Source organism: Excalfactoria chinensis, chromosome 9 (assembly GCF_039878825.1).
Source record: "Excalfactoria chinensis isolate bCotChi1 chromosome 9, bCotChi1.hap2, whole genome shotgun sequence".
NCBI lineage: Eukaryota > Metazoa > Chordata > Aves > Galliformes > Phasianidae > Excalfactoria > Excalfactoria chinensis.
This window is the reverse complement of record NC_092833.1, coordinates 19,240,791-19,253,535: the sequence shown is the minus strand read 5'-3', so window position 1 is coordinate 19,253,535 and position 12,745 is coordinate 19,240,791. Positions and strand designations below refer to the sequence as shown.

The 12,745-nt window shown below is 52.6% G+C and overlaps 1 protein-coding gene across 1 annotated transcript; it reads left to right on the top strand.

The window, feature by feature from the left end:
* Window positions 1-3,506: 3,506 nt before the first annotated feature.
* Window positions 3,507-6,212, top strand: SUCNR1 (succinate receptor 1). Its single transcript, XM_072344680.1, has 2 exons — window positions 3,507-3,612; window positions 4,986-6,212. Exons 1-2 carry the CDS (start codon window positions 3,610-3,612, stop codon window positions 5,934-5,936), a joined length of 954 nt encoding a protein of 317 aa, XP_072200781.1. The 5' UTR covers window positions 3,507-3,609; the 3' UTR covers window positions 5,937-6,212.
* Window positions 6,213-12,745: the final 6,533 nt, after the last annotated feature.

The following is a 12,745-nucleotide window of genomic DNA, read 5'->3' as shown; positions in this document are numbered from 1 at the left end:
CTTCATTATGCACAGTAACTGCCACAGGCAACCAGGACTAAACTCAGGGTCATGAGAAATGTGCTGTGAAGGGATGAGTCTGTGAGGTACTCCTGGACATATTAAAATGGACAAATGTTTCAGAACACTGAGCTCATGCTGTGAATATTTTCATTCCTTAACAGGTTTAAAATGCCTTTTTCTTTGAGATGTTTGTGCCTTCCTGCGCTTCCTCCATGCTCACTGAACTGAGGAATGAAGCCAGGCAAAATGAACTGCGGTTCTTGAGGCAGCTCGTACCTACCGAGTGTTGGAAGCTGGCAGTGAGCATCTCCCATCCCAGCCCTGCTGATGGTGGAAGGCAGTGGCTCTCGCCCCACTCCTGCAGCTGGTTGCTGCTCAGTGGGAGGAGTGCTCAGCTCTCCAGGGAAATGGAGAGCTGCATGGGGAGGTGGGAAAGAAGGACTCTGCAGCTCTGGGTGTGAAGGAAAGCTGTGCTGGACATTTTGAAGTGTGTGTTGTTGAGATCCGTTCCTGCAGGAGCAGAAGTTTAATTGAATGGCTGAAACAGTTTCATGACTTCCCTATTTTGCACCCTGGACATAACTGGTGCTTTTCCAGATAACAGCTGGTGAAGTACTCAGGGGGCTGTTGTACAGGATGTGCATTATCGAAACCCGTTATGCAAACAGCATTCCACGTGCAGTCATAACTCTGTGGGCTTGTTCATGTGCTCCTCTCATAAAAGCAGAATTGTACATAGGGAAGCGTGGGAGTGGAGGGGTTTGGGTTTCTGTGCCTCTGTCCAGCTCAGCCTGGGGACAGGGGCAGAGGAATGAGTCACGTTTATTCTGGGACACAGGTAAGCCTGGTGCTGAAAAAGGAAAGGTAAACATATGTTGTTCCATCCCTTCTTTGCAGCAAAGGTAGGAGCAGGTGGGGCCGCTGTGCCTTACAGCAACAGCTGCTCCGTGGCTGTGCTGCTGTGTGTGCTGTGCCCAGCCGCTCTCTGGCATCCCTCTGCTCTCTCCTAGGAGCCCCCTGCCCACTGATCATTCTCCTGGTATTTGTTACCGAGGGCCTCTGCCCTGCTCCAGGCTGCTCACTGGGTGCATCTAGGTGGGGGCTCTGCTCACAGCCAAACCCAGTGGTTGAGCCAAATGCAAATGTGTCCACAATGAGCCATCCAATATGCATGACTCATTTTGATAGGTCTCAGTATGATATACACCAAGTAAAGGGTCCTTAAATGACAACAAATACGCCTGACTTTCTCCATCAAAGCCTGCAGGATGCTAAAATACCCCAGGAATTTAACAGCACAGCCCTGACTGATGGCTGAGCCTGCCTCATATGTAGCCAAAGGCATGTCAGGCTTCAAAGACTTGCTTTGAATTGATGGGGAGTGGTATGGTGAAGCTTTTGGAGGCAATGCTCCAGCAGCTTGTCAGCAGGACAGCATGCACCTGCATGCATCTGCACATATCCACCCGCACAGCGCAGTGCTGAGGTCACTGAGGCAGGTTGCTGTTTGAATCGCTGGTGGTGGTGGCACTGGGTTGCTTCTCTGTGACAAGACTTGTGCTGAGGCTGTCCCCTGGGTGACCTGCTGTCCTAAAAAACATGTCTGACTGCTGCCATGTCTCAGCCTGCTCGGTTCAGTGCATTTCTGCCTAGCATGGAGTTTTTGGAAGTTAAATCTCCTGCTTTCCAGTGGAGAAAAGGAAAAGCTTATCAGTTCACCAGGTGTCTGGCAGTACAAGCCTTGTAGCAGTGCTGTGTCACTGAGTTTTCCTCACTGCCCATGTTGGAAACTCTATTAGAGAAATGTGGTTCTGTTTGTGCTCATTGGAAGCGTGTCTCTGCACACCTGGTACTCTGCCTCTGTGGTGCTGTTTGCAGATTCTTGAGTTGCTGCTGATGTTTTCCTTGAATGCTTTCCTGGTTGTTTCATGCAATTATTTTTTTTAACAGAATAAGAGTATCCCACCGCTTGCAGCAGTGCATGGAACGAAGAGGCTGGTGGCTCTGTTTCACAAGGCCTATTATGATGGACAAGAGCACCAGCTTCTGAATAAATGAGCCATCCAAGAGTTAGTCACTGTGGGTTCCCCCTCCCTGGAGACATTCAAGACCAGGCTGGGCAGGGCTGTGAGCAACCTGCTCTACTGGAAGGTGTCCCTGAACTGAATCTCTAAGATCCCTTTCAATACAAATCATTCTATAATCCCACACAGAGATGGTGGATGTATGTAGTACTTTGAGGAAAAAAGAGCATTTTTGGTCTATCATTTCCCAATGTGTTTATAGACTGCAGCTCTCTTCAGCTGGTGGCCCAGCACAGGGGTAGGCATCCAGCAGTGCCTTCAGGGGCTGCAATGGCACTGTGAGCAAAGGTGTTCTATGCATTCCCAAAGGTGTTCATTTTTTCTGATGGGTTTGTTTCTTGGTGGTTGTTGTTGTTTCTGTGTTGTTTTTTGTTTGTTTGTTTGTTTAATAGATGTTGTCCTCCGTGTCTGGAGAGCTCTAAACCTCTTGTGCCCAATAGAACAGCAGAGCTGGAAACAGATCAGAAGGTAGTGTGGTTAGATTGCAGTTGGTCTTGATGATCTTTAAGGCCTTTTCTAACCTGAGCAATTCTGTGATTCTAAGGGGAAAGCTCTGTCAAGGAAGTGTGTTGCTCCCCACTCTCTCCTTCCCTCTGAGCTGTCAGTGTTCTGTTCATACTCATGTTTACTATAGAATGACAAAGCAGTGGCCTTCTGCTATTATCAGAGTGTATGAGGCCAGCTCCATTGAGTGGCTGGGTGGGCACATCTGCCTGCTGGGATACCCACTGCAGCGGTCTCACGTTGGCTGCTCCCTTAAGGTCAGCTTCTTTGGCAACACCTCTGCTTGTCTTGCAGCACCTCATCTGCTGCAAGCTGCCTCCATTGCCCATGAGTGATGACTGGTGAGTCATCACTGATGGGTTGACCATCATGTGATATGTTTCTTTGCTGCCCCTTCCATTCCGTTTTGAATTTTTTATGGCTCATATCATGATAGTGATGCAAAGAGGAAGATGTAGCTCGGGTGTTAGCAGCTGTCTCCCAACAGCCAGATCTGGCACTCTGGGTATGAAGTGAATGCAGAGCATTGCTGCTAGCTGTGTGAGCAGGTGTATGGCACTGCTGCTTGTGGCAGAGCCCCTGAACTGCCCCACGAGCTGGTGCAGCAGATAAACAGGCCTGGAAGAGGAATTCTGAGTGAAACAGAACCGCAATGTGCTTTATAGCTGTCTCCATCCATCCCGCCTCATCGCTTGGTGGTGGTGCTGGCTGCACAGCAGCACTGTGAGTTGGGCAGGCACTGCTCGCGCTGGTTCTTTTCTGGTTGTGTAACTGTGCTGTACACAGGGCAACCCACAGCATGTGGAGAACTTCTCCTCTGCCTCTCGCTGGTCCTGCACAAAGTTGGGGCAGCTTCCTGATGATGTGCGGCCACACAGATTGCGCCTCCGCATGACTCACCAACGTCTGCATCACATGCAAACCAGGATAAAGCGTTTGCCGTGCACCGAGCTCTGGCAGTCGGAGGGGTTCCACTGAGGGATGGTTGGTGTGAACTCAGCGAGGGAGCAGCCCCAGCATGGTAAGCTGCACAATGCTCCTGCATGGGGAGCTGCGTGCAGAGCTGCATGCTGTGCCCTTTCCTGCTCTGTGGGGAACTCCTGCATAGTCTCACCCATTGCAAGCCAGCAGCCCCTCTGCTTCTGCTGCTTGTGTCAACATGTCTGCCATTGCAGAAGCTTGCTAGTTGTTATTTGTACTTGGAGTGTTGGTGGCAGTGTGGTCACTTCTGCAGCTGTTCTGCAGGATCCCAGCAGCCAGGGCCCAGGTGTGCCCGATGCTGATCTGGCTCCAGGTCCTGAGGACTCTGAGGTGCTCTGGGGCACACAGGGAGGGGTGGGTACTGCTGTGGGGAGCTATGTGTGCTGTGCCTGTTTTGTCTTGTGAGCTGCCTGCAGAGCACAGTGTGGCACTTCGAGAATAGGGGCTTCTGAGCAGGGAAGCCTGCTTCAGGCACCAGAGCAGCTCTGAGAAGCTGTATCTGCAAATTGTGTCCTTCTCCAGTCTGACGCAGAATTTGTGGCAGTCACATTGATGTCCTTTCAGAACTGAACCTTAACTCCCTATTGGTGGGAGCCCACGTTCTCCTTTTCTAACACTCAGTGTTCCCCTGCGCTCTGACCAGGTTGCTCTTGCTGCCCCTGGGGACGTTCAGCAGCAGGTGGGTGTTTCCCTTAGGAAGGGAGCTGAGCACCTGTGCCTCTGCTTGATTTCTTTGAAACAAAGCATTTACGTAACCAAACCCCCAGGACAAAAGCAAGGTTTCTCCCCCAGCAGCCTCCTGTGAGATGCAGCTCCCCGGGAGTGCTCGCTCTTCACAGCCACGCCGCAGTGCCCCGGGGCAGCCCTCTGCTCCATAGGGATGCTCAGCACTCCTGCCCCAGAATGTGCGGGAGTGGGGTGATGTGCTCCACCCGCACCACTTCTGTGCCATCCTGGTGCTGCGGTGCAAGCAGAAACATGAACACGCCACGAATGGCTCCATCCGTTCAACACACGCAGCCTGGGAAGTTCTCACAGAGTTCTGAGAAACGAGAAATGCCGTCAGTGTGGCCGTGCTGCTGAGCGCATCCTTCTGGAAATGGGGCTGATGCTGTACTGCGAGGGCAGCGCGGACGGAAGTTGTGTAAAGGAGCCGAGGGCTGCGAGCGGCCGCTGCCTGCGGGGTGTCACCGCCCAGCCGCGCTGCGGGGCTCTGCCGGCTGTTTGCTGCTCGCTGAGACCTGACAGCAGCTGAGAGCAGAAACCTTGTGCAAGCAAGGTGTGATCTTCGCACTTACTTGCTGCCTGGGCCGTAGGGAAGCGGCATGCCGTGTTGACCTGTTGCAGCAACAATACAACAGCAGCAACGTGATTGATTGTGCTGATTTTTGCTTTTTCATTCTGCCTTCGCAGGCTGTGAATGGGACAGATGGCTGCCAGGTGCTGGGAAGAGCCCTGGAGAAGGGTTACCTCTCTACCATGTATAGCCTGGAGTTTGCTCTGGGTGCCATTGGGAACAGCGTTGTTGTGCTCGGTTATATCTTCTGCCTGAAGGAGTGGAAAACTGGCAATATTTACCTGTTCAACTTGTCGCTGTCAGATTTGCTGTTCCTGTGCACTTTACCGATCCTGGTCAACAGCTACTCCCAAGGCCAATGGATAGGTTCAAGCATCCTGTGCCACAGCAACAGGTTCCTGCTGCACGTCAACCTGTACACCAGCATCCTCTTCCTTACCGTCATCAGCATCGACCGGTACATGCTCATGAGATTCCCTTTCAGAGAACACGCTCTGCAGAAGAGGAAGACAGCCTTCATTGTGTGCATTGCTGTCTGGGTCCTGGTCATACTGGAGCTGTTGCCTCTGACATTCTTCCTGGAGGCAGTGACACCAGCCAATAACTTCACGTGCCTCGACTACGCGAGTTCTGGGGACCCAGAGAAAAGCCTCATCTACAGTCTGCTCCTGACGCTCTTTGGGTTCCTCATCCCCCTCGCTGTCATGTGCTTCTTCTACGTGAAGATGCTGCTTTTTCTGAAGACCTGGAAGGAGCAGAGCAGCTCTGTCCTGGCTCTTGAGAGGCCGCTCACCCTGGTGGTGCTGGCTGTCGCTGCCTTCTCGCTGCTCTTCACCCCATACCATGTGATGCGCAATGTCCGCCTCGCCTCCCGCATCCCAGCCCTCAACATGTCCGTGTGCACCCAGGGCGCCATCAACACCGCCTACATCATCACCCGGCCCATCGCCTTCCTCAACAGCGCCATCAACCCCGTGTTCTACTTCCTAATGGGGGACCACTTCCGAGAGATGCTGATGGCAAAAGTAGTGCAGATCTTGGGTAGGCTGAAAAGCTCAAGCAAATGAACCGCTGGGGAGAGCTCTGGCACTGGAACTGGGGGAAAGCTGTGTGGGAGAGCACTAGCAGCGTGCACTGCTTTATTCCTTAGGTAGCTTTGTTCAGGTGACAGAACACACAGGAGCTGAGGGTGTCCCTCTGAATGTGCCTGTTGCCGATTTGTCTCCAGCAGGACAGAGGCAGGGGAAGCTGGTGGCGGGCAGTGCAACACTGCACTCAGCATAGGGTATACTGTGCTCTGTTGAGACTGCAAATAAAACATTGTTGTGACATTTCTCAGCAGGAAATTTTGTCGTCATACATCTTCTGTGATCAGCGATCTGCCAGTTGGTGCCGGACCAGACCCAAGCCTGGGGAGATGTGTTGAAGCTGGGTGCTGCCCAGGCTCCATGTGGAGCCACCTTTGCATACGTGACTTCCTTGCCTGCTCTGCAGCTCCCGGGGTTTGTGTTTTGGCATGAATAGCTGCACCCATTTACATCTCCTGTCTGTCTGGGCTGGCACCAAGGATGTTCACCAAAGGAGGTATGCAAAGAGGTGGACAGACTCAGCTGGCAGCAAGGCTGGGAGGGTGGCTGCTTCCCCCTGAGACCAAGGCCAGGAGGAGGGAGCAGTGCTGGGCGGTGGGCCAGGCAGGCCTTACAGGAGCTGTGCTGTGTGCAGGCTGCTTTCTTCATGCTGCCAGACTTGGCTGCAGAACACCAGTAGGGCTCCCAGTGATGCATTGTTTTTGTTCTTGAGAATTTCATCCATGCATTTCCTTATTCCTGCCTCTTCTTGGCAAATCTAGCTTTAGGATACAAGTAGAGGTTTGCTTAACTTCAGGTAATTATTTCTGAGAACAGAACATGCAGCTATGGGCCTCCCGGCCCTTCTGCTCACAGCACTGAAAGAGGAGCAACAAGGAGCTGGTTCTGCCTGATCACCCCCTGCAAACCATCACAGAGGGGAAGCATAAGGCAGCAGTTCTGCTCTGCAGCTCCCACAGAGCCACAGCGATGTGGCGAGGTGTTGGCCAGGAGCATGGAGGTCATGGTAGGCTCAGCTGAAGAGCACGGAATGGAACTGATGCTGTGCTGCAGGATGTACGGCCCTGTTCCTCCTGGTGTGGGAAGCAGCTCAGGGAAATCAAAGCACCAAATGCTGACTCCCTGCACCAGCCTAGAGCCAGGCGGTCCCTTCGGCAGTTGTGTGGCACTGCTGCCCTGATGGGACTGAGGCTGATGGGTGGCTTCAGTATCTGAGCGTTTGAATATTTAAAGTCTGATCCACTGCTTCTCTCTTTCCAGTTAACTCATAGCTGTGCCCACTTGCAGCTGTTGCCCTGCCTGCCCTGAGCTGCTGTCCCAGCAGTGAGAGCTGTGCTGCCTGGTCACAGTGCCCCGTACAGCGAGTGGCACAGCAGGGCAGGACGCTGGGGGCACTCTTGAGGCCTTGGGCCCAGTCCAGGTCTTTGCATTTTATTTTGTTCCGTTTTCCTCCACTTTGGGTGGGGACAGAACTTGGCCACAGGAGCACAGCAGCTCCACGGTGAGTCAGGCTGAAAGCAGTCCAAGCACGTCTCAATGGTGGTCAGCAGCCTAAAAATAAATGTTCCTTGCAGCGAGCAGCGTGGGTGCCAGCAAGGAGCCCTGTGCAATGCAGTGCTCGGTGCTGGGATGGGAGTGGCACTCTGCTCTGTGCACGTCTGTCAGGCGCAGCAGAGCCGGGCAGTGCAGTGTGTGGGAGGTGTTGGGTCTGAGTGAGGGACCCCAGCTTTGTGCAGGGCTGCTCCTGAGAGCTGTGCAGGTGCACACTGATTGTTCACAGACTGAGCCCAGCTCCTCGGCAGCTTCTATGCTGGGAGGAGACGTGCAGGGGGAGGCAGCCGAGCAGCGGTGGGGATATTGCAGCTACATGGAGATGTGCTCCTGTAGGGACATCTCACCTGTCCTTACTGGTACAATCTGGAGAAAACAAACCCAACAAAAAGTCAGTTTTGTTGTGGCAGCCAAATGCATTCCCTCTGTGTACAGAGGCCTTGGGAAGGAATCCTGCTGCTTCTTCCTCTGACATTTAACAGTGTTTAAAGGTAAGATTTTAGAGGCTTCTTCCTTGTGAAAGGTGTCAGAAGAGCTGACCCCGCCCCCCCGATGGAACCAGTGCTCCAACCACTGCAGCCTCACCAGCAGCCACTGCCCTGCTCCTGCTGGGACAGCACGGGCTGTGGTGGGAGGTGCTGGGAGGGCCGGCAGTGCCGTACCGGTGTGTGGTCAGTGCGAGGGAATGCATCCGGGTGTGAGGAAATCTGAACTTGGAAGGATTTCGGCTGTAAATGCAAACGTGGGATGGAAGCACACAAATCAGCAGCTGAGCACCAAGCCACCAGCGTAGTGCTGCTTTTGTGATTTGTCTGAAGGTAGCTGAGAACACTGTTGTTTGTTGACTGTTGTTCCTTTCTCAGTGGTGCCACGTGGACTTGTCCAACAGATGCTGGTTTTGCTTATTGCAGCACATGGCAGTGCATGCCTCGCCATGTTCACTCCGTGACGTTATCACAAGAGATGGTGCAGCCACGAGGAGCTCCTTAGCAGGCGGTGAGGCTGAATGGCACACTGTGCTGAGAGGCACGTGGGCTCACAGAAAGGTGTTGGGAAATGGTGAGGAACTGGAGCTCCGGCGGCTGTGGGGTCACAGCTCTGCAGGAGGATGCTGTAATGGGTGGAGGCAGAGGGGAACGGGGCCTCCCACTGCCATCAGCTCTGCTGTGCACCGCTCTCCTGCTCCTCAGCGCCCTTCTCACTGACCCCAGGCGTGTCCTTCCCCACATTCTGCTTTCAGTTGCAGTGAAAGCGGTTGATCCTCACCTTCCTTTTTTTTACTTCTCCTTTCTTTCTTCTTCTTTCCCCATTGCCTCCCCAGCACTGTGCCCCATCAGCCCCTGCCTGGTGGGGCCCTGGGCTCTGCATGTGCCCAGTGCAGAGTGCTCCCTTCACAAAGAAAGGAAAGCAAAACTAACAAATAAACAAACAAACAAAAACAAAACAACAACCGAACCCCAAAGTAACCAGCAATAATTTACCCGAAGGCAGGTTCCTATAAAACTCTTCCGTGCTCAGCATTTACAGAAGCTACTGCTTCTTGTAGCACTGCTATAAGGAGCATAACTTTAAATATGGAGCCGGAAGATCCAGCTTACGTTTAAGGAGTCAGATAATCATTAACCCAGGGCCGTGGAGTTATCGCCCTGTGCCTCATTATGTCCTGAGCTTGTGAGTGTGAGCTTTGCTGGCTGAGTTCTGCTTCTTATACACAGGGTGGGGATGTGCTGCCTGCTGCAGCCTGCACAGAGGTGTTTTTGAGAGCACCCCCCATAGCAGCGCCAGTACAGGGATATGGGACTGGTAGAACTCAGGCATGTTTCTGGGGGTGCTGGGCTGCCCTCCAACCCCTGCAAGGGAGAGTGCAGAAGTGAAAACCATCCACTGGCCACATTTTTCCTTTGGTGCCATTGGTCAAATGCACATATAAGACAAATACTTTTATGGATCTCACCCTGCACTGTTCTTCCCTCATGTGTTTCCCCTTAAAAGCACCAAACCCAGAGCACCACTTCTGTTGGCATGTTTATGGCTGAGCTCCAACACCAGAGCTCCCCAAACTGTAGCGTTTTGGTATAGCATGGATTGCAATTTGCTTTTTAAATGAGTGCAGACAGAAAAGAACCACAGTGCCCTGCATGAGGCTGCGCTCAGTCACACTGTGCTCCTGTCCGGCTCAATGCAGCTGTGCTCCCGTCCCCCTGTGCTGCTGTGGGAACCCCCACGGCCCTGCTGAGTGCAGGCAGAGGCAGCCAGGCTGGTTGTTTGCTATCAGGTTTGATAAATGCAGCTCCAGTGGCAGCCAGAGACTTTGGAGGGCCCTGGGAGCCCGAGGTGTGCATGAGGAGCTCTCCACACAGTGTGTGTGTGCACGTGCTGCTGTTTGTGCAGGTGCTGTGTGCACACTGTGTGTGCAGGTGCTGTGTGCAGGCCTGGCTTCTTTGCCTGCAGCTATTCTGAGTTTGTCCAACAGAGATCCATCACAGTCACCAAAATGCTCCCGTTCCAGCCAGGCCAGAGCAGAAGGCCATAAAAGGAGAGGAATATCATTTCCTTGTTGGCTCGCAGTGCTGAAATGCTAAAACAGGAGCAAACCAACATTTGTTTTCACCAGAGCTGACAGGAGGGTGTGAAACAAACCGCCGTCACAGAGCGGTGTGCAGGGCAGCGTGCAGCATGCAGCCAGACGAGCCGTAAGAAAGGAGAAAGCAGGACTCTGCCTGTCTGCCTGAGGTATTGTGGGGCTCCAGTTCCTGTGTGTTACTTTCATTATAAGTGATGATTTCAATACAGCTGGATGCTGTGACTCCATGGCCCACATCTGCTTGCAGTTGGACCCTGCAGGGCAGTTCCTCTCCCCATGGCAGGACAGGCACTGTGCCCCACCTGGCGCTGCTGCTGGCCATGTCAGCCTTGCAGCACAGCTACGTGCCGTCACTGTGAGTTCTCCCACGGCCGTTCTGCTGCTGCTGGTGCTGCACTGACCCGAAGCTTTCAACAGGTATTTGCATTTCAGCAGCAAAGCCAGACAGTGCCACTCTGACGGGCTCCTGTTTATCAGCTGCTGTGTCTGTGGAAGGTCTGGGGAAAAAGGATGGTTGTGTTCTGGCTTGACAGCTGGGATCCCTTAAAACCTCCCATTCCTGAAACCGCTGAGTCCTTTGAGGAAGAGCAGTCGCCATGCACTTCCACTTGAGCAACTTGACAGTTTTGCAACAAAATACTTTTAAAATGTGATCCTTTGGATCACAGCTGTATCAGATGCTCTTGGGAAGCAAATACTCTGACTGAGTGCCAAAATGCCAGAGCATGCAAACAGGCCGGCGCTCACAGCTTCTGTCAGCACAGCAGCTCACATTTTGAGTTCAGTATTAAACAACCACTCAGCAACTGGCTGCAGCATCTGCCTGGGCAGCACCTGGTGGCTGGCAGAGGAGATGCACCGTTTGCTCCGAGCTCTGGGCCCAGAACTGTGCCCACCAATTACCCGCCCATAGCCCACCTATCTCCCACCCACCACCAATTCTGGGGCAATTTACCCCTGTATTGGAGCTGCTGTCAGGGTTCTGCTGGACTCAGACTCTGTTGTTCCAAATACACACTCTGCACTGCTACACTTGAAGTGTTGCACTCCAGACAAGTAAGAACTGGAAGTTGTTCCACCATTATCGTATTTTGGCAAAAAGAGGAATTTTTCTGGAAGGAAAGATAAATGAGGTAAAATAACTATGGCCACAGGGGATCGGGAGAGCAAGAGATGCTCTTGTACATTCAGCCCATTGCTGCCGCCGCCTTGTGCAGCAAGGAGTGACCAGGTAGTGAGCTGCATATTCAGTGGGTAAAACGTATCACCAGGGCCTCCTAGCAGCTCTCTGCTAATGCAAGCTGTGCGTGGGACGGAGATACCTGGAGAGAGCAATGTAGGTCCAGCAGCAGGTCAGGTGTTAACTGGGAGGCAGGGGGAGAGATGAGAAATGAGCCCAGGGGTTCATGCTCGGTTTGGTGCATGAAGATGTGCATTTCAGCTACGCAGCTCCTAATGGAAAACTGAAAACTGTCCTAAGCAACTAAAGAAGGGACAAGAGAGATTGCTGCTACCCCAGTTTATTATTATAAACTACACTGGTACTTTCTAAAAACAGACAAGGGGTCCTGCTACCAGTTCCCATATCAGGAAAGAGAACGGTGTTCCCAAGTCTGGATCTGTTAGACAAGATGTATGGCAGGAAGGCAGAGCTGTTATCTGCAAGCACTGCAATTGAACGGTCAGAGAGGAGACTTATCTCCCAGCTGGGGGAACACAGATTGTCCACATGTTTCCCACGTTTCCTCCGATTCAGATAACTGCTTCCACATTAATCAGTGTCCTTATTCCTTTCAAACAAAATGCTCCTGGCCCCTGCTGGAATCACCGCTTTTCTGCACAGAGCTGAAGACCTCAGCAAAGCTCAGAAAAATAATGGAAATAAGACATGTCAACTCCAACAGGAAAGCATTATGGCTACTGATGGGTTGAGGACACAGAGCCTTCCACGCAGAAAGAGAAAATAGTGCAGGAAAATACTCTTTTCCCCCAGCTTACAGAAGCATGTGAGATCAGTTGTGTTGGTGTTACTATTGACTCAAAAATGAAGTGATGTAGGGTTGTTTGCACACCAGGAGTAATTGAACGGCCTGCTTTTGCCATCAGTCACCAGTACAGCTGTTCCATGGGCACCTGCTGGAGGTCTACTTCCACACAGTCAGGGCCTTGACCCAGAGCCTGCTGCCATCTCCGTGCATTCTCTGTATTCAACAGGAAAACTGAAGCTTGCCCGTGACAGCTCTGGGTCCCTCAGCTTTGCTCTGCTCTGCAAAGTGATGTCATCGTGTGCTCCTCTAGTTCGGAGGTGCCTCAAATGGCTGCCGTGCCATCTCAGCTGCTCCTCAGAGCTTCTTCAAGTGAACTACTAATTGAACATCTTGATGTGTTTGCATTTTCAGGCTGGAAAAACCAAGTCACGGACAACTGCCAGCGCGTGGAGTGCAGAAGGCCGAGCATGTGGTGCAGAGCTTGCTGTGTGGTGCTTGGCCATGCAGTGCATGGCTGTGCTCAGCAGCGTGCTGCTGTGCTGTGCATGGCTGTGCTGTGTGTGCACAGGCACCTGTCTGCCACACAGCTGTGCTCATGGCTGCAGGCACAGCCCCCAGCACACCACGCTCAGAGAGAGGTTCACAGCTTTCTCTGAAGAGGGTTA